General features: G+C 61.7%; 3 protein-coding genes and 1 long non-coding RNA gene across 5 annotated transcripts; all 4 read right to left on the bottom strand.

Moving 5' to 3' along the window:
- Window positions 1-383: 383 nt before the first annotated feature.
- LOC308609570 (putative GTP-binding protein 6) lies at window positions 384-3183 on the bottom strand. Its single transcript, XM_081223267.1, has 6 exons — window positions 3048-3183; window positions 2790-2920; window positions 2393-2463; window positions 1387-1545; window positions 1097-1185; window positions 384-705 (listed from the first exon to the last, which is right to left on the bottom strand). Exons 1-5 carry the CDS (start codon window positions 3063-3065, stop codon window positions 1112-1114), a joined length of 453 nt encoding a protein of 150 aa, XP_081079393.1. The 5' UTR covers window positions 3066-3183; the 3' UTR covers window positions 384-705; window positions 1097-1111.
- A 1507-nt stretch (window positions 3184-4690) lies between these two features.
- On the bottom strand, window positions 4691-7501 carry LOC308609569 (putative GTP-binding protein 6). Its single transcript, XM_081223266.1, has 6 exons — window positions 7355-7501; window positions 7097-7227; window positions 6700-6770; window positions 5694-5852; window positions 5404-5492; window positions 4691-5012 (listed from the first exon to the last, which is right to left on the bottom strand). Exons 1-5 carry the CDS (start codon window positions 7370-7372, stop codon window positions 5419-5421), a joined length of 453 nt encoding a protein of 150 aa, XP_081079392.1. The 5' UTR covers window positions 7373-7501; the 3' UTR covers window positions 4691-5012; window positions 5404-5418.
- A 4307-nt stretch (window positions 7502-11808) lies between these two features.
- LOC308609568 (putative GTP-binding protein 6) lies at window positions 11809-16714 on the bottom strand. The gene is made up of 7 exons (XM_081223265.1): window positions 16599-16714; window positions 15971-16041; window positions 15713-15843; window positions 15316-15386; window positions 14310-14468; window positions 14020-14108; window positions 11809-13628 (listed from the first exon to the last, which is right to left on the bottom strand). Exons 1-6 carry the CDS (start codon window positions 16666-16668, stop codon window positions 14035-14037), a joined length of 576 nt encoding a protein of 191 aa, XP_081079391.1. The 5' UTR covers window positions 16669-16714; the 3' UTR covers window positions 11809-13628; window positions 14020-14034.
- Window positions 16715-16757: 43 nt separating this feature from the next.
- On the bottom strand, window positions 16758-20876 carry LOC308609571. 2 transcript variants are annotated; one of them, XR_014014312.1, is made up of 4 exons: window positions 20568-20876; window positions 19153-19402; window positions 17764-17938; window positions 16758-17632 (listed from the first exon to the last, which is right to left on the bottom strand). It is a non-coding gene; the product is annotated as an uncharacterized lncRNA (long non-coding RNA). The 2 variants fall into 2 exon arrangements; XR_014014313.1 differs by lacking the exon at window positions 16758-17632 and having other exon boundaries at window positions 17669-17938.
- Between the last annotated feature and the right edge of the window lie 2452 nt (window positions 20877-23328).

Raw genomic sequence — 23328 nt, 5'->3', positions numbered from 1 at the left:
CCCAGGTGCCGCGGCCCCAGCTCCGTGGTGAGAGCCTGCGCGGGGGCCAGCGGCCTCCCTCCTGCTGCGCTGCACAGCTGCTCGCTTGGGGGTCTGGCACCCCGCAACCCCACCCCGAAGGCCAGGGTTAGGATTCGGTGGGGATGGAAACGGAGAAGCACTTGTGCAGGTGACAGCCCAGGGGCACAGGCACCGTAAGGCACTGAACCCTGATCCCAGGACCACAGCAGGCTTCCCCTCCCCCACACATCAGCCCCTCCCCACAAAGGTCCACTTACAGCAGTTCCTTTCACCTCGTGCATCACGTCCAGCTATCGAGAAAAAATTACCAGGCGCACCAAAAGGCAACCCGAAGAGACACAGCAAGCGTTGAGAACCAGACGTGCCAGGGATGCTGGAATTACTGGACCAGGAATTTACAACAACTATGATGAACGTGCCAAGGGCCCTGATGGATTTAGTAGACAGCATGCAAGGACGGATGGGCAAGGCAAGCAGAGGTGGAAATCCCGAGAAAGAACCAAAAAGACCTGCTAGAGATCACAAGCGCTCTGGCAGAAATGACGAGCGCCTCTCATGGGCCTGCTGGTAGACTGGACTCGGCAGAGAAAGGATCCCGGAGTCTGAGCATATGACAACACGGAAAATTAAACACGCCTGCTCTGCAAAGACGTCATCAGCGGACTGAGAAGTTAAGCCACAGACCTAGGAGAAAATACGTACAAAACACGCATCCATAAGCACTGGTATCCAAAATATAAAAACAATTCTTAAAGTTCAGCAATAAGGAAACAACCTACTACAACGTGGGCCAGAGGCCGTAACAGACACCTCACCAAAAAGATATACTGATGGCAAATGAGCGTGTGACAAGATGCTCCACGTCCTCTGTCATCAGGGAAATGCAAACTAAAACAGCAATGAGGCACCACCACACACCTATCAGAACAGCCGGAATCCACAATCCTGACAACACGAAATGCCGACAAGCATGTGCAGCACCCCCCCCCCACGCATCGCTGGGAGGGACGCAAGATGGTACGGCCACGTTGGAGGATGGTCTGGCAGTTTCTTACAAAGCTAAACACACGCTTACCACACAATCCGGCTCTCACTCTGATCCCTGGAAGATCCTGCCCACTGTCAACGGACTTACAACTGTCCCCACTTCGTCGTTCTCAGAGTCTGGAGGACATCCACTGAGAGGGGCGTCAGCGCACAGAAGTCACACGGGGGCCGCGTCGCCCCCGAGACGCCCAGGGATGGGGCCCGAGTCCCATCCTCCTCACCGGGGGCTATAGCCCTCCGCGAGCACCCAGTCTCGCCGGGTCGGCAAGCGGGTTCTCCTAGCGCACCCCGCCCAGCCCCGGCGGGCCCACTCCTCACCGCAGTTTGTGTAGCCCACCACGGAGACCACAGGGATCTCCCGCCGCCTCCGCTGCTGGCCCAGGAGAAGCCTCTTCCGGCGGAGCCTGTCCAGGGCCTTCCGAATCTTCGCTTCCTTATCTTTCAGGAGGCGCTGCTGCCCCTGCAGGAAAGACTCTCCTAGAAACATGCAAGATGGCGAGTCAGTGGGCAGACACGAAAGGCGCAAGAGACACGGGGGTGCCTGCGGGGGACGTGGACAGGCTCCCTCTTGGGGCTGCAGGGACCCCTCTCCCCATCCCAGCCTGCTCCCCTGTACACTTGGCCCCCACACCTTCTGTCCTGAGACAGCTCTGCCCAGCGCGAGGCGGCCTGGCACTTCTGCCCTCTGAGGTCACCTGGGCTCCCCTTTACCCAGGAGGAAGAGGCCAAGGGGAGAGCCTCAGAAGGGCCCCCATGATACCCACAGCGGGCTGAGTGGTGCCCCAAAGATGTGTCCACACCCTGACCCGCGGGACCTACAAATGGGGCCTTATTAAGAAACAGGGTCTCTGCAGGTGTGATGCAGGGAAGGGTCTGAGATGAGGTCCTCCTGGAGGAGGGTGGCCCTACATCCAATGACAGGGTCCTTCTAAGAGACAGAAGAGGAGAGACACAGAGGAGAAGCCACGTGAAGATAGAGGCAGAGACGGGAGGGACGCGACCACGAGCCCAGGGACGCCCGGAGCCCCCAGAAGCTGGAAGGGGCGGGAAGGACCCTCCCCTGGAGCCTCCAGAAGGAACCAGCCCCTGTAACTCCTTGATCTGCTCTGCGGGACTCACGGAGGATCAATGTCTGTGGTTTTAAGGCACCGGTTCGTGGTCCTTCGTTACGGCCGCACCAGGGAAACACCTTGACACCCTCCTTTGACTGTGACCACGGACGAGGCCCCAGCAGGACCTCTGAGGGACGTCGTCCCCTTTGTAGGGGTGGTGGCCACGACACCCGCCCTTCTGAGCTCCGGGGACAAGACGTCAGACACTGTACCTGACCCCATGATGTTGCGGGAGTCCCGCCCTCGGCCGCCCAGGTGGGCAACGTGGTTTTTCAGGCAGGACCTGGCGTGGAAATGGGTCGGCGCAGGAGACGGGGGCACGTGCCCGTGGGAGGCTGGCACAGAGCCCTGGGTGGGGAGTGGGCATCTAGACAGGAAGAACAGGCTCGCTCGGGACCTCCCCGCCGCGTGGGCCTTCACGGGCGGGGACGCAGGGTCCCTTGCTGGGTGGCGCTCCTTGTGGGCCGCGTGCCCTGGTAGGTGTGCCGCTTGGCCACGTCCCCACTGGCCACATTCCACCCTCACCACCCTGGCAACACTCCAGGTTGGGAAAGCAAGAAGGGGTCCAAGGAGGGTTCCGTCTGCCCCGAGCCCAGGCTCTGCAGGTACCTGAGCAGGGGGAGCTCGGCCAGTGCCACCTGCAGCCGGGCCTCCTCGGTGCGGGCGCTGCAGCGGAAAATATGAAGAACCACCGTGAATCGGTCGAACACCCGCACGCCCCAGGCGGCTTCCACTTCTTTCTAGAAGATGGAGTGCGAGGGAGGGGACCTGTGGTGACCCCAGGCCCGTGGAGACCTGTGTCCTCACGGGGACACTGACCCACTCCCTCAGCCGCCGTGGGCGGGAAACAGCGAGCTTCTGAGGTACCTTGGTGGCTGCAGCCATCCTCTCCACATTCAGGAAGACGGCGGTGATTTCCGGGGACCCTCTGATTTTCTCTAGGAAAAGAGGTTGGCCTCTCAGAGGCCTGCATGCCCACGATGTCTGTCTGGGGACCCTGCACTTTGGCTGTGTTCGCCGGACACCCCGAGTCTCTGAGCACAGTATTTGTCAAGTGTGGGTCGGGGAGGACCGGACCGGGTCCCTCGTCAGGGGAGTAGATCTCACACACATGGGGGTCCCGTGACCCCACGGGGACTGAGTGCCCGTTAGACAACAGATGGGCGGTGAGCGCCCCCCTTGGCACGTCTCCGGCTCTGAGCTGTGAGCTAGACATGGGTTTGGGGCGGGGACGTCGGGGTCCATGGAAGGCAGGGGTCACACGCAGGACCCCCTCCGCCGGGCACTGGCGGGGCGTGGGCTGGGCTGGGCTGGGGCGCGGGGCTGGCGTGCGCCCGACTCTCACAGGTCCCGCCTGTGTCCTGGGGCCTCGTTTGAATTCTCACGCGGGCGTGGTGGCTTTTGCCGTCTCATCCAAGTTCCTGTGAGGCCCAGAGGGACGGCCATGCTTGCTCTGTTTCTGGGAGGGTGATGGGGACACGTGTGCTGGACTCACCTGTCAGGCGCTCCAAGGTCCCTCTGCCGAAGATGAGCTTCCGGTCTGGCGTTTTGGTGGGCACCACCATCGTGTCCACCACCGACCAGCCATCCAGCGTGCGCCCCAAGCCCCACGGGAGGCCAGCCCCCCATCCCGTCCCCACGCCCCCGCCCCCTGGGAGGCCACCCTCGCACAGAGTCTCAGAGCCGCGGCCCCTCTGTGGCGCCCCTGCTTCGCTGTCTGTCCCCACTCCCCGGACACCTGGGTGCTGCCGTCTCTGGGGTCACCTGACCCTCCTCAGGGCACAGCCAGGACACAGGCCAGAGGCTCGGGAGTAGGGGCCGGGCAGGGCCTGAGGCCACAGAGCAGGGTCCCCCCATTCTCTGGGCTGTGCGGGGGTCCCCATCTTCTGGGACATGGGGGGTGGGGTCTCCCCATCCTCTGGGACATAGGGGGCGGGGTCCCCCATTCTCTAGGCCAAGGGGAGGCGGAGTCTTCTTGGGTGTGACTCCCCATGGGCCCGCCAGCTCGTCCCACCTCCTCCAGCTGCTGGTCGCTCAGGTCAGCAGGTGCTTGGTCACGCCTGACCTCCGTCCTTCAGCTGCAGGTCTGACCCAGCAGTAATCCCTGCAGGTGCTGTCTCTCCCGATCCCAGGTGCCGCGGCCCCAGCTCCGTGGTGAGAGCCTGCGCGGGGGCCAGCGGCCTCCCTCCTGCTGCGCTGCACAGCTGCTCGCTTGGGGGTCTGGCACCCCGCAACCCCACCCCGAAGGCCAGGGTTAGGATTCGGTGGGGATGGAAACGGAGAAGCACTTGTGCAGGTGACAGCCCAGGGGCACAGGCACCGTAAGGCACTGAACCCTGATCCCAGGACCACAGCAGGCTTCCCCTCCCCCACACATCAGCCCCTCCCCACAAAGGTCCACTTACAGCAGTTCCTTTCACCTCGTGCATCACGTCCAGCTATCGAGAAAAAATTACCAGGCGCACCAAAAGGCAACCCGAAGAGACACAGCAAGCGTTGAGAACCAGACGTGCCAGGGATGCTGGAATTACTGGACCAGGAATTTACAACAACTATGATGAACGTGCCAAGGGCCCTGATGGATTTAGTAGACAGCATGCAAGGACGGATGGGCAAGGCAAGCAGAGGTGGAAATCCCGAGAAAGAACCAAAAAGACCTGCTAGAGATCACAAGCGCTCTGGCAGAAATGACGAGCGCCTCTCATGGGCCTGCTGGTAGACTGGACTCGGCAGAGAAAGGATCCCGGAGTCTGAGCATATGACAACACGGAAAATTAAACACGCCTGCTCTGCAAAGACGTCATCAGCGGACTGAGAAGTTAAGCCACAGACCTAGGAGAAAATACGTACAAAACACGCATCCATAAGCACTGGTATCCAAAATATAAAAACAATTCTTAAAGTTCAGCAATAAGGAAACAACCTACTACAACGTGGGCCAGAGGCCGTAACAGACACCTCACCAAAAAGATATACTGATGGCAAATGAGCGTGTGACAAGATGCTCCACGTCCTCTGTCATCAGGGAAATGCAAACTAAAACAGCAATGAGGCACCACCACACACCTATCAGAACAGCCGGAATCCACAATCCTGACAACACGAAATGCCGACAAGCATGTGCAGCACCCCCCCCCCACGCATCGCTGGGAGGGACGCAAGATGGTACGGCCACGTTGGAGGATGGTCTGGCAGTTTCTTACAAAGCTAAACACACGCTTACCACACAATCCGGCTCTCACTCTGATCCCTGGAAGATCCTGCCCACTGTCAACGGACTTACAACTGTCCCCACTTCGTCGTTCTCAGAGTCTGGAGGACATCCACTGAGAGGGGCGTCAGCGCACAGAAGTCACACGGGGGCCGCGTCGCCCCCGAGACGCCCAGGGATGGGGCCCGAGTCCCATCCTCCTCACCGGGGGCTATAGCCCTCCGCGAGCACCCAGTCTCGCCGGGTCGGCAAGCGGGTTCTCCTAGCGCACCCCGCCCAGCCCCGGCGGGCCCACTCCTCACCGCAGTTTGTGTAGCCCACCACGGAGACCACAGGGATCTCCCGCCGCCTCCGCTGCTGGCCCAGGAGAAGCCTCTTCCGGCGGAGCCTGTCCAGGGCCTTCCGAATCTTCGCTTCCTTATCTTTCAGGAGGCGCTGCTGCCCCTGCAGGAAAGACTCTCCTAGAAACATGCAAGATGGCGAGTCAGTGGGCAGACACGAAAGGCGCAAGAGACACGGGGGTGCCTGCGGGGGACGTGGACAGGCTCCCTCTTGGGGCTGCAGGGACCCCTCTCCCCATCCCAGCCTGCTCCCCTGTACACTTGGCCCCCACACCTTCTGTCCTGAGACAGCTCTGCCCAGCGCGAGGCGGCCTGGCACTTCTGCCCTCTGAGGTCACCTGGGCTCCCCTTTACCCAGGAGGAAGAGGCCAAGGGGAGAGCCTCAGAAGGGCCCCCATGATACCCACAGCGGGCTGAGTGGTGCCCCAAAGATGTGTCCACACCCTGACCCGCGGGACCTACAAATGGGGCCTTATTAAGAAACAGGGTCTCTGCAGGTGTGATGCAGGGAAGGGTCTGAGATGAGGTCCTCCTGGAGGAGGGTGGCCCTACATCCAATGACAGGGTCCTTCTAAGAGACAGAAGAGGAGAGACACAGAGGAGAAGCCACGTGAAGATAGAGGCAGAGACGGGAGGGACGCGACCACGAGCCCAGGGACGCCCGGAGCCCCCAGAAGCTGGAAGGGGCGGGAAGGACCCTCCCCTGGAGCCTCCAGAAGGAACCAGCCCCTGTAACTCCTTGATCTGCTCTGCGGGACTCACGGAGGATCAATGTCTGTGGTTTTAAGGCACCGGTTCGTGGTCCTTCGTTACGGCCGCACCAGGGAAACACCTTGACACCCTCCTTTGACTGTGACCACGGACGAGGCCCCAGCAGGACCTCTGAGGGACGTCGTCCCCTTTGTAGGGGTGGTGGCCACGACACCCGCCCTTCTGAGCTCCGGGGACAAGACGTCAGACACTGTACCTGACCCCATGATGTTGCGGGAGTCCCGCCCTCGGCCGCCCAGGTGGGCAACGTGGTTTTTCAGGCAGGACCTGGCGTGGAAATGGGTCGGCGCAGGAGACGGGGGCACGTGCCCGTGGGAGGCTGGCACAGAGCCCTGGGTGGGGAGTGGGCATCTAGACAGGAAGAACAGGCTCGCTCGGGACCTCCCCGCCGCGTGGGCCTTCACGGGCGGGGACGCAGGGTCCCTTGCTGGGTGGCGCTCCTTGTGGGCCGCGTGCCCTGGTAGGTGTGCCGCTTGGCCACGTCCCCACTGGCCACATTCCACCCTCACCACCCTGGCAACACTCCAGGTTGGGAAAGCAAGAAGGGGTCCAAGGAGGGTTCCGTCTGCCCCGAGCCCAGGCTCTGCAGGTACCTGAGCAGGGGGAGCTCGGCCAGTGCCACCTGCAGCCGGGCCTCCTCGGTGCGGGCGCTGCAGCGGAAAATATGAAGAACCACCGTGAATCGGTCGAACACCCGCACGCCCCAGGCGGCTTCCACTTCTTTCTAGAAGATGGAGTGCGAGGGAGGGGACCTGTGGTGACCCCAGGCCCGTGGAGACCTGTGTCCTCACGGGGACACTGACCCACTCCCTCAGCCGCCGTGGGCGGGAAACAGCGAGCTTCTGAGGTACCTTGGTGGCTGCAGCCATCCTCTCCACATTCAGGAAGACGGCGGTGATTTCCGGGGACCCTCTGATTTTCTCTAGGAAAAGAGGTTGGCCTCTCAGAGGCCTGCATGCCCACGATGTCTGTCTGGGGACCCTGCACTTTGGCTGTGTTCGCCGGACACCCCGAGTCTCTGAGCACAGTATTTGTCAAGTGTGGGTCGGGGAGGACCGGACCGGGTCCCTCGTCAGGGGAGTAGATCTCACACACATGGGGGTCCCGTGACCCCACGGGGACTGAGTGCCCGTTAGACAACAGATGGGCGGTGAGCGCCCCCCTTGGCACGTCTCCGGCTCTGAGCTGTGAGCTAGACATGGGTTTGGGGCGGGGACGTCGGGGTCCATGGAAGGCAGGGGTCACACGCAGGACCCCCTCCGCCGGGCACTGGCGGGGCGTGGGCTGGGCTGGGCTGGGGCGCGGGGCTGGCGTGCGCCCGACTCTCACAGGTCCCGCCTGTGTCCTGGGGCCTCGTTTGAATTCTCACGCGGGCGTGGTGGCTTTTGCCGTCTCATCCAAGTTCCTGTGAGGCCCAGAGGGACGGCCATGCTTGCTCTGTTTCTGGGAGGGTGATGGGGACACGTGTGCTGGACTCACCTGTCAGGCGCTCCAAGGTCCCTCTGCCGAAGATGAGCTTCCGGTCTGGCGTTTTGGTGGGCACCACCATCGTGTCCACCACCGACCAGCCATCCAGCGTGCGCCCCAAGCCCCACGGGAGGCCAGCCCCCCATCCCGTCCCCACGCCCCCGCCCCCTGGGAGGCCACCCTCGCACAGAGTCTCAGAGCCGCGGCCCCTCTGTGGCGCCCCTGCTTCGCTGTCTGTCCCCACTCCCCGGACACCTGGGTGCTGCCGTCTCTGGGGTCACCTGACCCTCCTCAGGGCACAGCCAGGACACAGGCCAGAGGCTCGGGAGTAGGGGCCGGGCAGGGCCTGAGGCCACAGAGCAGGGTCCCCCCATTCTCTGGGCTGTGCGGGGGTCCCCATCTTCTGGGACATGGGGGGTGGGGTCTCCCCATCCTCTGGGACATAGGGGGCGGGGTCCCCCATTCTCTAGGCCAAGGGGAGGCGGAGTCTTCTTGGGTGTGACTCCCCATGGGCCCGCCAGCTCGTCCCACCTCCTCCAGCTGCTGGTCGCTCAGGTCAGCAGGTGCTTGGTCACGCCTGACCTCCGTCCTTCAGCTGCAGGTCTGACCCAGCAGTAATCCCTGCAGGTGCTGTCTCTCCCGATCCCAGGTGCCGCGGCCCCAGCTCCGTGGTGAGAGCCTGCGCGGGGGCCAGCGGCCTCCCTCCTGCTGCGCTGCACAGCTGCTCGCTTGGGGGTCTGGCACCCCGCAACCCCACCCCGAAGGCCAGGGTTAGGATTCGGTGGGGATGGAAACGGAGAAGCACTTGTGCAGGTGACAGCCCAGGGGCACAGGCACCGTAAGGCACTGAACCCTGATCCCAGGACCACAGCAGGCTTCCCCTCCCCCACACATCAGCCCCTCCCCACAAAGGTCCACTTACAGCAGTTCCTTTCACCTCGTGCATCACGTCCAGCTATCGAGAAAAAATTACCAGGCGCACCAAAAGGCAACCCGAAGAGACACAGCAAGCGTGAGAACCAGACGTGCCAGGGATGCTGGAATTACTGGACCAGGAATTTACAACAACTATGATGAACGTGCCAAGGGCCCTGATGGATTTAGTAGACAGCATGCAAGGACGGATGGGCAAGGCAAGCAGAGGTGGAAATCCCGAGAAAGAACCAAAAAGACCTGCTAGAGATCACAAGCGCTCTGGCAGAAATGACGAGCGCCTCTCATGGGCCTGCTGGTAGACTGGACTCGGCAGAGAAAGGATCCCGGAGTCTGAGCATATGACAACACGGAAAATTAAACACGCCTGCTCTGCAAAGACGTCATCAGCGGACTGAGAAGTTAAGCCACAGACCTGGGAGAAAATACGTGCAAAACACGCATCCATAAGCACTGGTATCCAAAATATAAAAACAATTCTTAAAGTTCAGCAATAAGGAAACAACCTACTACAACGTGGGCCAGAGGCCGTAACAGACACCTCACCAAAAAGATATACTGATGGCAAATGAGCGTGTGACAAGATGCTCCACGTCCTCTGTCATCAGGGAAATGCAAACTAAAACAGCAATGAGGCACCACCACACACCTATCAGAACAGCCGAAATCCACAATCCTGACAACACGAAATGCCGACAAGCATGTGCAGCACCCCCCCCCCACGCATCGCTGGGAGGGACGCAAGATGGTACGGCCACGTTGGAGGATGGTCTGGCAGTTTCTTACAAAGCTAAACACACGCTTACCACACAATCCGGCTCTCACTCTGATCCCTGGAAGATCCTGCCCACTGTCAACGGACTTACAACTGTCCCCACTTCGTCGTTCTCAGAGTCTGGAGGACATCCACTGAGAGGGACGTCAGCGCACAGCAGTCACACGGGGGCCGCGTCGCCCCCGAGACGCCCAGGGATGGGGCCCGAGTCCCATCCTCCTCACCGGGGGCTATAGCCCTCCGCGAGCACCCAGTCTCGCCGGGTCGGCAAGCGGGTTCTCCTAGCGCACCCCGCCCAGCCCCGGCGGGCCCACTCCTCACCGCAGTTTGTGTAGCCCACCACGGAGACCACAGGGATCTCCCGCCGCCTCCGCTGCGGGCCCAGGAGAAGCCTCTTCCGGCGGAGCCTGTCCAGGGCCTTCCGAATCTTCGCTTCCTTATCTTTCAGGAGGCGCTGCTGCCCCTGCAGGAAAGACTCTCCTAGAAACATGCAAGATGGCAAGATGTCAGTGGGCAGACACGAAAGGCGCAAGAGACACGGGGGTGCCTGCGGGGGACGTGGACAGGCTCCCTCTTGGGGCTGCAGGGACCCCCCTCCCCATCCCAGCCTGCTCCCCTGTACACTTGGCCCCCACACCTTCTGTCCTGAGACAGCTCTGCCCAGCGCGAGGCGGCCTGGCACTTCTGCCCTCTGAGGTCACCTGGGCTCCCCTTTACCCAGGAGGAAGAGGCCAAGGGGAGAGCCTCAGAAGGGCCCCCATGATACCCACAGCGGGCTGAGTGGTGCCCCAAAGATGTGTCCACACCCTGACCCCCAGGACCTACAAATGGGGCCTTATTAAGAAACAGGGTCTCTGCAGGTGTGATGCAGGGAAGGGTCTGAGATGAGGTCCTCCTGGAGGAGGGTGGCCCTACGTCCAATGACAGGGTCCTTCTAAGAGACAGAAGAGGAGAGACACAGAGGAGAAGCCACGTGAAGATAGAGGCAGAGACGGGAGGGACGCGGCCACGAGCCCAGGGACGCCCGGAGCCCCCAGAAGCTGGAAGGGGCGGGAAGGACCCTCCCCTGGAGCCTCCAGAAGGAACCAGCCCCTGTAACTCCTTGATCTGCTCTGCGGGACTCACGGAGGATCAATGTCTGTGGTTTTAAGGCACCGGTTCGTGGTCCTTCGTTACGGCCGCACCAGGGAAACACCTTGACACCCTCCTTTGACTGTGACCACGGACGAGGCCCCAGCAGGACCTCTGAGGGACGTCGTCCCCTTTGTAGGGGTGGTGGCCACGACACCCGCCCTTCTGAGCTCCCGGTGACAAGACGTCAGACACTGTACCTGACCCCGTGACGTTGCGGGAGTCCCGCCCTCGGCCGCCCAGGTGGGCAACGTGGTTTTTCAGGCAGGACCTGGCGTGGAAATGGGTCGGCGCAGGAGACGGGGGCACGTGCCCGTGGGAGGCTGGCACAGAGCCCTGGGTGGGGAGTGGGCATCTAGACAGGAAGAACAGGCTCGCTCGGGACCTCCCCGCCGCGTGGGCCTTCACGGGCGGGGACGCAGGGTCCCTTGCTGGGTGGCGCTCCTTGTGGGCCGCGTGCCCTGGTAGGTGTGCCGCTTGGCCACGTCCCCACTGGCCACATTCCACCCTCACCACCCTGGCAACACTCCAGGTTGGGAAAGCAAGAAGGGGTCCAAGGAGGGTTCCGTCTGCCCCGAGCCCAGGCTCTGCAGGTACCTGAGCAGGGGGAGCTCGGCCAGTGCCACCTGCAGCCGGGCCTCCTCGGTGCGGGCGCTGCAGCGGAAAATATGAAGAACCACCGTGAATCGGTCGAACACCCGCACGCCCCAGGCGGCTTCCACTTCTTTCTAGAAGATGGAGTGCGAGGGAGGGGACCTGTGGTGACCCCAGGCCCGTGGAGACCTGTGTCCTCACGGGGACACTGACCCACTCCCTCAGCCGCCGTGGGCGGGAAACAGCGAGCTTCTGAGGTACCTTGGTGGCTGCAGCCATCCTCTCCACATTCAGGAAGACGGCGGTGATTTCCGGGGACCCTCTGATTTTCTCTAGGAAAAGAGGTTGGCCTCTCAGAGGCCTGCATGCCCACGATGTCTGTCTGGGGACCCTGCACTTTGGCTGTGTTCGCCGGACACCCCGAGTCTCTGAGCACAGTATTTGTCAAGTGTGGGTCGGGGAGGACCGGACCGGGTCCCTCGTCAGGGGAGTAGATCTCACACACATGGGGGTCCCGTGACCCCACGGGGACTGAGTGCCCGTTAGACAACAGATGGGCGGTGAGCGCCCCCCTTGGCACGTCTCCGGCTCTGAGCTGTGAGCTAGACATGGGTTTGGGGCGGGGACGTCGGGGTCCATGGAAGGCAGGGGTCACACGCAGGACCCCCTCCGCCGGGCACTGGCGGGGCGTGGGCTGGGCTGGGCTGGGGCGCGGGGCTGGCGTGCGCCCGACTCTCACAGGTCCCGCCTGTGTCCTGGGGCCTCGTTTGAATTCTCACGCGGGCGTGGTGGCTTTTGCCGTCTCATCCAAGTTCCTGTGAGGCCCAGAGGGACGGCCATGCTTGCTCTGTTTCTGGGAGGGTGATGGGGACACGTGTGCTGGACTCACCTGTCAGGCGCTCCAAGGTCCCTCTGCCGAAGATGAGCTTCCGGTCTGGCGTTTTGGTGGGCACCACCATCGTGTCCACCACCGACCAGCCATCCAGCGTGCGCCCCAAGCCCCACGGGAGGCCAGCCCCCCATCCCGTCCCCACGCCCCCGCCCCCTGGGAGGCCACCCTCGCACAGAGTCTCAGAGCCGCGGCCCCTCTGTGGCGCCCCTGCTTCGCTGTCTGTCCCCACTCCCCGGACACCTGGGTGCTGCCGTCTCTGGGGTCACCTGACCCTCCTCAGGGCACAGCCAGGACACAGGCCAGAGGCTCGGGAGTAGGGGCCGGGCAGGGCCTGAGGCCACAGAGCAGGGTCCCCCCATTCTCTGGGCTGTGCGGGGGTCCCCATCTTCTGGGACATGGGGGGTGGGGTCTCCCCATCCTCTGGGACATAGGGGGCGGGGTCCCCCATTCTCTAGGCCAAGGGGAGGCGGAGTCTTCTTGGGTGTGACTCCCCATGGGCCCGCCAGCTCGTCCCACCTCCTCCAGCTGCTGGTCGCTCAGGTCAGCAGGTGCTTGGTCACGCCTGACCTCCGTCCTTCAGCTGCAGGTCTGACCCAGCAGTAATCCCTGCAGGTGCTGTCTCTCCCGATCCCAGGTGCCGCGGCCCCAGCTCCGTGGTGAGAGCCTGCGCGGGGGCCAGCGGCCTCCCTCCTGCTGCGCTGCACAGCTGCTCGCTTGGGGGTCTGGCACCCCGCAACCCCACCCCGAAGGCCAGGGTTAGGATTCGGTGGGGATGGAAACGGAGAAGCACTTGTGCAGGTGACAGCCCAGGGGCACAGGCACCGTAAGGCACTGAACCCTGATCCCAGGACCACAGCAGGCTTCCCCTCCCCCACACATCAGCCCCTCCCCACAAAGGTCCACTTACAGCAGTTCCTTTCACCTCGTGCATCACGTCCAGCTATCGAGAAAAAATTACCAGGCGCACCAAAAGGCAACCCGAAGAGACACAGCAAGCGTGAGAACCAGACGTGCCAGGGATGCTGGAATTACTGGACCAGGAATTTACAACAACTATGATGAACGTGCCAAGGGCCCTGATGGATTTAGTAGACAGCATGCAAGGACGGATGGGCAAGGCAAGCAGAGGTGGAAATCCCGAGAAAGAACCAAAAAGACCTGCTAGAGATCACAAGCGCTCTGGCAGAAATGACGAGCGCCTCTCATGGGCCTGCTGGTAGACTGGACTCGGCAGAGAAAGGATCCCGGAGTCTGAGCATATGACAACACGGAAAATTAAACACGCCTGCTCTGCAAAGACGTCATCAGCGGACTGAGAAGTTAAGCCACAGACCTAGGAGAAAATACGTACAAAACACGCATCCATAAGCACTGGTATCCAAAATATAAAAACAATTCTTAAAGTTCAGCAATAAGGAAACAACCTACTACAACGTGGGCCAGAGGCCGTAACAGACACCTCACCAAAAAGATATACTGATGGCAAATGAGCGTGTGACAAGATGCTCCACGTCCTCTGTCATCAGGGAAATGCAAACTAAAACAGCAATGAGGCACCACCACACACCTATCAGAACAGCCGGAATCCACAATCCTGACAACACGAAATGCCGACAAGCATGTGCAGCACCCCCCCGCCACGCATCGCTGGGAGGGACGCAAGATGGTACGGCCACGTTGGAGGATGGTCTGGCAGTTTCTTACAAAGCTAAACACACGCTTACCACACAATCCGGCTCTCACTCTGATCCCTGGAAGATCCTGCCCACTGTCAACGGACTTACAACTGTCCCCACTTCGTCGTTCTCAGAGTCTGGAGGACATCCACTGAGAGGGGCGTCAGCGCACAGAAGTCACACGGGGGCCGCGTCGCCCCCGAGACGCCCAGGGATGGGGCCCGAGTCCCATCCTCCTCACCGGGGGCTATAGCCCTCCGCGAGCACCCAGTCTCGCCGGGTCGGCAAGCGGGTTCTCCTAGCGCACCCCGCCCAGCCCCGGCGGGCCCACTCCTCACCGCAGTTTGTGTAGCCCACCACGGAGACCACAGGGATCTCCCGCCGCCTCCGCTGCTGGCCCAGGAGAAGCCTCTTCCGGCGGAGCCTGTCCAGGGCCTTCCGAATCTTCGCTTCCTTATCTTTCAGGAGGCGCTGCTGCCCCTGCAGGAAAGACTCTCCTAGAAACATGCAAGATGGCGAGTCAGTGGGCAGACACGAAAGGCGCAAGAGACACGGGGGTGCCTGCGGGGGACGTGGACAGGCTCCCTCTTGGGGCTGCAGGGACCCCTCTCCCCATCCCAGCCTGCTCCCCTGTACACTTGGCCCCCACACCTTCTGTCCTGAGACAGCTCTGCCCAGCGCGAGGCGGCCTGGCACTTCTGCCCTCTGAGGTCACCTGGGCTCCCCTTTACCCAGGAGGAAGAGGCCAAGGGGAGAGCCTCAGAAGGGCCCCCATGATACCCACAGCGGGCTGAGTGGTGCCCCAAAGATGTGTCCACACCCTGACCCGCGGGACCTACAAATGGGGCCTTATTAAGAAACAGGGTCTCTGCAGGTGTGATGCAGGGAAGGGTCTGAGATGAGGTCCTCCTGGAGGAGGGTGGCCCTACATCCAATGACAGGGTCCTTCTAAGAGACAGAAGAGGAGAGACACAGAGGAGAAGCCACGTGAAGATAGAGGCAGAGACGGGAGGGACGCGACCACGAGCCCAGGGACGCCCGGAGCCCCCAGAAGCTGGAAGGGGCGGGAAGGACCCTCCCCTGGAGCCTCCAGAAGGAACCAGCCCCTGTAACTCCTTGATCTGCTCTGCGGGACTCACGGAGGATCAATGTCTGTGGTTTTAAGGCACCGGTTCGTGGTCCTTCGTTACGGCCGCACCAGGGAAACACCTTGACACCCTCCTTTGACTGTGACCACGGACGAGGCCCCAGCAGGACCTCTGAGGGACGTCGTCCCCTTTGTAGGGGTGGTGGCCACGACACCCGCCCTTCTGAGCTCCGGGGACAAGACGTCAGACACTGTACCTGACCCCATGATGTTGCGGGAGTCCCGCCCTCGGCCGCCCAGGTGGGCAACGTGGTTTTTCAGGCAGGACCTGGCGTGGAAATGGGTCGGCGCAGGAGACGGGGGCACGTGCCCGTGGGAGGCTGGCACAGAGCCCTGGGTGGGGAGTGGGCATCTAGACAGGAAGAACAGGCTCGCTCGGGACCTCCCCGCCGCGTGGGCCTTCACGGGCGGGGACGCAGGGTCCCTTGCTGGGTGGCGCTCCTTGTGGGCCGCGTGCCCTGGTAGGTGTGCCGCTTGGCCACGTCCCCACTGGCCACATTCCACCCTCACCACCCTGGCAACACTCCAGGTTGGGAAAGCAAGAAGGGGTCCAAGGAGGGTTCCGTCTGCCCCGAGCCCAGGCTCTGCAGGTACCTGAGCAGGGGGAGCTCGGCCAGTGCCACCTGCAGCCGGGCCTCCTCGGTGCGGGCGCTGCAGCGGAAAATATGAAGAACCACCGTGAATCGGTCGAACACCCGCACGCCCCAGGCGGCTTCCACTTCTTTCTAGAAGATGGAGTGCGAGGGAGGGGACCTGTGGTGACCCCAGGCCCGTGGAGACCTGTGTCCTCACGGGGACACTGACCCACTCCCTCAGCCGCCGTGGGCGGGAAACAGCGAGCTTCTGAGGTACCTTGGTGGCTGCAGCCATCCTCTCCACATTCAGGAAGACGGCGGTGATTTCCGGGGACCCTCTGATTTTCTCTAGGAAAAGAGGTTGGCCTCTCAGAGGCCTGCATGCCCACGATGTCTGTCTGGGGACCCTGCACTTTGGCTGTGTTCGCCGGACACCCCGAGTCTCTGAGCACAGTATTTGTCAAGTGTGGGTCGGGGAGGACCGGACCGGGTCCCTCGTCAGGGGAGTAGATCTCACACACATGGGGGTCCCGTGACCCCACGGGGACTGAGTGCCCGTTAGACAACAGATGGGCGGTGAGCGCCCCCCTTGGCACGTCTCCGGCTCTGAGCTGTGAGCTAGACATGGGTTTGGGGCGGGGACGTCGGGGTCCATGGAAGGCAGGGGTCACACGCAGGACCCCCTCCGCCGGGCACTGGCGGGGCGTGGGCTGGGCTGGGCTGGGGCGCGGGGCTGGCGTGCGCCCGACTCTCACAGGTCCCGCCTGTGTCCTGGGGCCTCGTTTGAATTCTCACGCGGGCGTGGTGGCTTTTGCCGTCTCATCCAAGTTCCTGTGAGGCCCAGAGGGACGGCCATGCTTGCTCTGTTTCTGGGAGGGTGATGGGGACACGTGTGCTGGACTCACCTGTCAGGCGCTCCAAGGTCCCTCTGCCGAAGATGAGCTTCCGGTCTGGCGTTTTGGTGGGCACCACCATCGTGTCCACCACCGACCAGCCATCCAGCGTGCGCCCCAAGCCCCACGGGAGGCCAGCCCCCCATCCCGTCCCCACGCCCCCGCCCCCTGGGAGGCCACCCTCGCACAGAGTCTCAGAGCCGCGGCCCCTCTGTGGCGCCCCTGCTTCGCTGTCTGTCCCCACTCCCCGGACACCTGGGTGCTGCCGTCTCTGGGGTCACCTGACCCTCCTCAGGGCACAGCCAGGACACAGGCCAGAGGCTCGGGAGTAGGGGCCGGGCAGGGCCTGAGGCCACAGAGCAGGGTCCCCCCATTCTCTGGGCTGTGCGGGGGTCCCCATCTTCTGGGACATGGGGGGTGGGGTCTCCCCATCCTCTGGGACATAGGGGGCGGGGTCCCCCATTCTCTAGGCCAAGGGGAGGCGGAGTCTTCTTGGGTGTGACTCCCCATGGGCCCGCCAGCTCGTCCCACCTCCTCCAGCTGCTGGTCGCTCAGGTCAGCAGGTGCTTGGTCACGCCTGACCTCCGTCCTTCAGCTGCAGGTCTGACCCAGCAGTAATCCCTGCAGGTGCTGTCTCTCCCGATCCCAGGTGCCGCGGCCCCAGCTCCGTGGTGAGAGCCTGCGCGGGGGCCAGCGGCCTCCCTCCTGCTGCGCTGCACAGCTGCTCGCTTGGGGGTCTGGCACCCCGCAACCCCACCCCGAAGGCCAGGGTTAGGATTCGGTGGGGATGGAAACGGAGAAGCACTTGTGCAGGTGACAGCCCAGGGGCACAGGCACCGTAAGGCACTGAACCCTGATCCCAGGACCACAGCAGGCTTCCCCTCCCCCACACATCAGCCCCTCCCCACAAAGGTCCACTTACAGCAGTTCCTTTCACCTCGTGCATCACGTCCAGCTATCGAGAAAAAATTACCAGGCGCACCAAAAGGCAACCCGAAGAGACACAGCAAGCGTGAGAACCAGACGTGCCAGGGATGCTGGAATTACTGGACCAGGAATTTACAATCATCAACTATGATGAACGTGCCAAGGGCCCTGATGGATTTAGTAGACAGCATGCAAGGACGGATGGGCAAGGCAAGCAGAGGTGGAAATCCCGAGAAAGAACCAAAAAGACCTGCTAGAGATCACAAGCGCTCTGGCAGAAATGACGAGCGCCTCTCATGGGCCTGCTGGTAGACTGGACTCGGCAGAGAAAGGATCCCGGAGTCTGAGCATATGACAACACGGAAAATTAAACACGCCTGCTCTGCAAAGACGTCATCAGCGGACTGAGAAGTTAAGCCACAGACCTGGGAGAAAATACATGCAAAACACGCATCCATAAGCACTGGTATCCAAAATATAAAAACAATTCTTAAAGTTCAGCAATAAGGAAACAACCTACTACAACGTGGGCCAGAGGCCGTAACAGACACCTCACCAAAAAGATACACTGATGGCAAATGAGCGTGTGACAAGATGCTCCACGTCCTCTGTCATCAGGGAAATGCAAACTAAAACAGCAATGAGGCACCACCACACACCTATCAGAACAGCCGGAATCCACAATCCTGACAACACGAAATGCCGCCAAGCATGTGCAGCACCCCCCCCACCACGCATCGCTGGGAGGGACGCAAGATGGTACGGCCACGTTGGAGGATGGTCTGGCAGTTTCTTACAAAGCTAAACACACGCTTACCACACAATCCGGCTCTCATACTCCTTGCTATTTGCCCAAAGGATGAGAAAACTTACAGCCGCACAAAAACCTGCACATCGATGTTTATAGCAGCTTTATTCATAATTGTCAAAACGGAAGCAACAAAGATGTCCTTTAGTACATGACTAGATAAGTAAACTGTGGTCTATCCAGACAACAGAATATTATTCAGCGCTAAAGTGAAATGAGCTGTCAGGCCATGAAAAGACATGGAGGAACCTTAAATGCATATGACTGAGTGAAAGAAGGCAGTGAGAGAAGGCTGCAGACTGTGTGATTCCAGCTCTATGACACTCTGGAAAAGGCCCAACAATGGAGACAGTAAAAGGCCCACTGGTTGTCAGGGGTTTAAGAGGGGGAGGGAGGGATGAATGGGTGGAGCACAGGGGATGTTCAGGGCAGTGAAACTACTCTGTGTGATGCTGTAACGGTGGATACATGTCACCATCCATTTGCCCAAACCCACAGAATGTACACCACCAGGAGTGAACCCTAATTAATGTAAACCGTGGACTTGGGGTGACGACGTTATGTCAACATAGGCTCGTCAGCTATAACAAATTCACCGTCTGGCGGGGATGCTGAAAACGGCAGAGGCCATCCATTGGTGAGGGCACTGAGTATATGTGAAAAATCTGCATACGTTCCTCTCAATTTTGCTGTGAAACTAAAAGCACCCTAAACAAAAGTTTTTAAGAAAAAAAAGGAATGAAGCACTGACACAGGCTACGACATCCGTCTGCCTCAGAAACGTGGCGCTCAGTGAGAGAAGCCAGACACACAAGGCCACGTATCACTCACGTGAAATGTCCACGACAGGCAAATCCACGGGGCCAGAAGGCCGATTCCCGGTTCCCAGGGGTTGGGTGCGGGAGAAGCAGGGGGGAGGCCTGCTACTGAGGGCACAGGGTCTCCTTCCGGGGAGATGAGCACGTTGTGGAACCAGACACAGGTGGTGGCTGCACAAGGCTGTGAACGTACTAGTTGCCTCCGAGTGGTACCCTTCAAAGCGGTTCATCTTACGCTCTGCGAACTGTATCTCAATAAAGGTCTAAGAGGAGGAAAGGAATACGGAGAATGCCACCCCTCCCCCGCAACTGGGTCACTGCTCTGCTCAAACCCAGAAGACCTGTGATGACCTGACTCCTCGCATGGCTGCACCACTGCAGTGACTTGCCTCTGACAGCCCCGAAACAGCCGAGGAGCGGCGGTCCCAGGAGGGCCCAGGACGTGCTCGCTCAGGAGCCCTAACCCTGGACACTGTCCCTGTTCATCCGTGGGGTCCGTCTCCCCAGGCCATCCAGGACCACCCTGGTGAGACGGCCCCGTCCCCGCCCCCCTCCGTCCGCCTTCCCGCTGGGTTCTGAACACAGCACTCAGGTCAGGCGGCGGGCTCCTGCCTGGCGTGTCTGCTGTCCCCCCAGCCCCACCGGAGCGGGTACAGTGGGGTTGCTGATGGCCGAGGGCCATGGAGGCAGGTCCCAGGCGTCTCAGGGGCTCAGCCGGGCTCACGGTTTCTGCTACAAAGGGCCTGTGAACACGCCTGTGCACAACCTTTGGGCGCAGTACTCAGTGGTACACAGTGAAAGCGGGTCAATAAAGGCTTAAAGCTGAGGGACACACCCCGTGCAAACCGGCGTTAGTTGTTGGATTCTCTTCCTTTACAGATGGGGATGCTGCGCGCGGCAGCAGGGCCGAGCGACAACCTGGGGCGCGTCCGAAAGGGGAAGGGGCCCCGGACCCGCTGTGTGCACGGGGGAAGGCGCCCCAGCCCAGAATTAGCATTTCCAGGCCCGCTGCAGGGATGCGGCTCCCGGGAGCGGGTCGGGTGGGGGCGGCCCAGCCTCCGAGTCCCCGCCCCCATAAGCCCGGCCCTAGGGGTCCCAGCCCTCGGAGTCACGCCGCCATAAGCCCCACCCCTTCAACCCGGCCACTCAGGAGCCCCGCCCCCGACGTCCCCGCTCTACGAGCTCCAGCTCTCGGAGCCCCGCTCCCTGAAGCCCTGCCCTATGGGCTCCAGCCCTCAGAGTCACGCCCCCCAACACCACGCCCCTTCAGTCCGGCCAATCAGAAGTCCCGCCCTTCGGCGTCTCTGCCCAGAGCGCCAGACCTCGAAACCCGCCCCCGGCGTCCCCGCCCTTTAAGTTCCGAGACTTGGCCCTCTTCATGACTCCCACCCCCACCCCCACCGAGTCCACGGCCACAGTCCCGGTCACCTCGGGTCCCCTGCGGCTTCCCGGGTCCCCACTTGACGTCAGGGTGAAGCAAGCACACGCGCTGGGCTCCCGCCGGCAGCAAAGGGTCCCTCCTCAGCAGCTCCTCCTCCTCCGCTTCCTCAGCCTCCTCCTTTCCTCCAGTCCGACTTCTCCGGCCACCTGCATGTGGGCCCCGCCCCCCACCCCCTCGCCCCTCCGGGCCCCCCAGGCCCCCGCGGAAGGCGGCGAGCGCGCGCTCGGGGCAGGGTGGCAGCGGCGGCGCGGCCCTCGGAGCCCCGCAGCCACGAACGACGCGAAAGAGCCAGGACCCCGGGCGGACAGCTGCTCGCAGGGCGCACATACCGCAAGCGCTCCTACGCCACGGGCGGGGCCTCGGGAGCGTGCTCTCGTGCAGTTGCCCATTGGCCGCCCGGGTCACGTGCTCGCAGACGCCTGATTGGTGCGCGCGGTCCGGGCCGGGAGGCCAGTCTGGGACGCCGCAGCCTGGGGATATGCTTTTCTCTGCCGCGGGTGGTCGAGGCGACCTCCCAAGGCAGGTGGTGCCGGAGCAGGGCCCGGCCGGGCACCCAACCCGGTGGGCGCTCCCCCACGCTCGCCACCTCTCCGCGCCCCGGTCAGGCCTCCGCGCAGGGTCCGGGTCCGGTCCTGGGGATCAGTTCCATCTGGGGATCAGTTCCGGAACCCTGAACTCTGCCTTGGTGGATCCGAGTGTGGCTCCAGGGGTCCCAGACCCTGCCTTGGTGGGGGTCCGAGGGCGGCCCCGGGAGTCCCAAACGCTGCCTTAATGGTCCGAGTGCAGCCGTGGTGTCCCAGGTCCTGCCTTAGGGCTCTGAGTGTGTCACAGGAGTCCCAGATCCTGCCTTGGGGGTTCAAGTGCATTTCTGAGGGTCCCAGACCCTGCCCTAGGCGTACAAATGCCCACCCGGGTCCTAGACGCTGCCTTAGGGGGAGTCTGAACTCTGCCTTAGGGGTCCCGGTTCAGCCTGGGTTTCAGACCCTGCCTTGGGGAGGGGTCCCGGATCTTACCTTAAGGGTCCGAGTGCGGCCCCGGGGGTCCTGGACCCTGCCTTGGGGATCCAGTCCCATCCCTGGAGGTCCCGGACTTTACCTTGGGGTCTGGAGTCTGGACTGGATCGGTATTGCAAACACTGCTTGGGGGGTTCAAATCCAGTCCGGGGATCTGAAGTCTATGGTGGTAGCTTGACTGTGGCCCTGGGGGTCCAGGCAAGTCGCGGTGGATCCTAAATTCTGACTTGGGGCTGTGTGTCTGGCCCAGAGGTCACAAACTTGGCCTTAGAGTCTCCTGTCTGGCCCTGGCAGGATGAAGTCAGCGCTGGTAGCCCGAGTGTGGGAATGCAGCCCGGGGGCCCAAGACCCTGCCTTGCCGGTGGGGGTGGGGGGTCCTAGTGGGACTCCACAGGTCATGAACCCTGCTTTGGGGGTCCCATCCTATTCCTGGAGGTCTCAAACCCTGTCTTGGGGGTTCCACTCCATCCTCGGGGATCCCAGACCCTGGCTTATGGGATCTGAGTGCAGCCCTGGGAGTCCCCAGCCTTGCCTTGCAGGCCCAAGTCTGTGACAGTGCATTCCCAGGCTCTGCTCTGGGGGGTTGGAGTGCCGCCCTTTGGGTCCCAGACCCTGCCATGGGAGTCCAAGCCCATCCCCAGGGGCCCCTGACTTTGCCATGAGTGTCCGATGCTGTCCTCCTTCAGGGGTCCCAAATGCTGGTCAGAGCTTCCCAATAGGATAAGGGGGTGTTCCAAAGTCTGCGATGGTAGCCTGAGTGCAGCCTTGAGGGTGTGAGTCATGCTAGGGGTCTCAGGCCCTGCCCTGAAGGTCCGAATCCAGCTGGCAGATGGAGCTCGGTTCATGATAGCAGAGTCCTCGGCATCACAGAAAGTGGGAGGCGGGCTGATTCCAAAGGAGCACCCCTCGCGTTCACACTGTAATCAGTCATGTCCTCCTGGCAAAACTTAAAGATGGCATATGGTGTGGAGAGCGTCACAAGGAACCCCAGCCGTCTCTAGGGGGGTCTTGTTTTTACGGGAGAATGGTTTCAATGGGAATGTTCCTTCATAAGTGTCTGCAGAAAGCCATGGCCTTTCTGATGTTTCAGGAGACGGTGTTCAACCACATCACTGTAACATAGAGAAGGAGGGAGACCCCAGAGGGACGTGGAGACGTGTGGCCTGAAACGGGGTTGCAGACACAATTTCCATTTAGGAATGGGTGTGGAGGCTGAAAAGGAACCTTTGAGGCCAGGACCTGTCATGTGCACAGCTTGGCAAGTGTGGTCAGGCTGTGCACAGTTACAAGTTTAAATTGAGATGGAGATTATCAGCCTCAAAGAAAATGGGTGAAGGCTTAGAATCTTGACCCAGGGTTGCCAGTGGGGCCCCGGACAGGTGGTCATTCCTGGGGGCCATTTCCCCGTGGATAGAAGGAGAGGCGGAATTAAAACCCCCAACACAGAAATCACGCATGTGTAAGTTCTGGTGGCTGGTCCTTTTGTGGCTAGTCCCCCTGCCCTCCTCCATCACAACGGCGGGACACAGCCGGGAGGCCCAAGGAACGCCGTAGACCGGGTCCTGTTAAAACCTTGAGCTCCTTTGTCCCAGCCAGCACGGGTGCGTCCGTCCGTAGGGCCGGCTCCGGTGCTGGGGTTGTGCAGGGCTGCATGGGGAGGGTGGCTGACTGCTCCGGTCCTGCCACGCCACCTGGCGGGAGATGCGGAGAGGTCACCTCGTTCCAAGCCCTCCTG

This window comes from Mesoplodon bidens, assembly GCF_964165515.1.
Source record: "Mesoplodon bidens genome assembly, chromosome: X".
Lineage (NCBI taxonomy): Eukaryota > Metazoa > Chordata > Mammalia > Artiodactyla > Ziphiidae > Mesoplodon > Mesoplodon bidens.
This window is presented reverse-complemented; position numbering and strand designations above follow the sequence as displayed.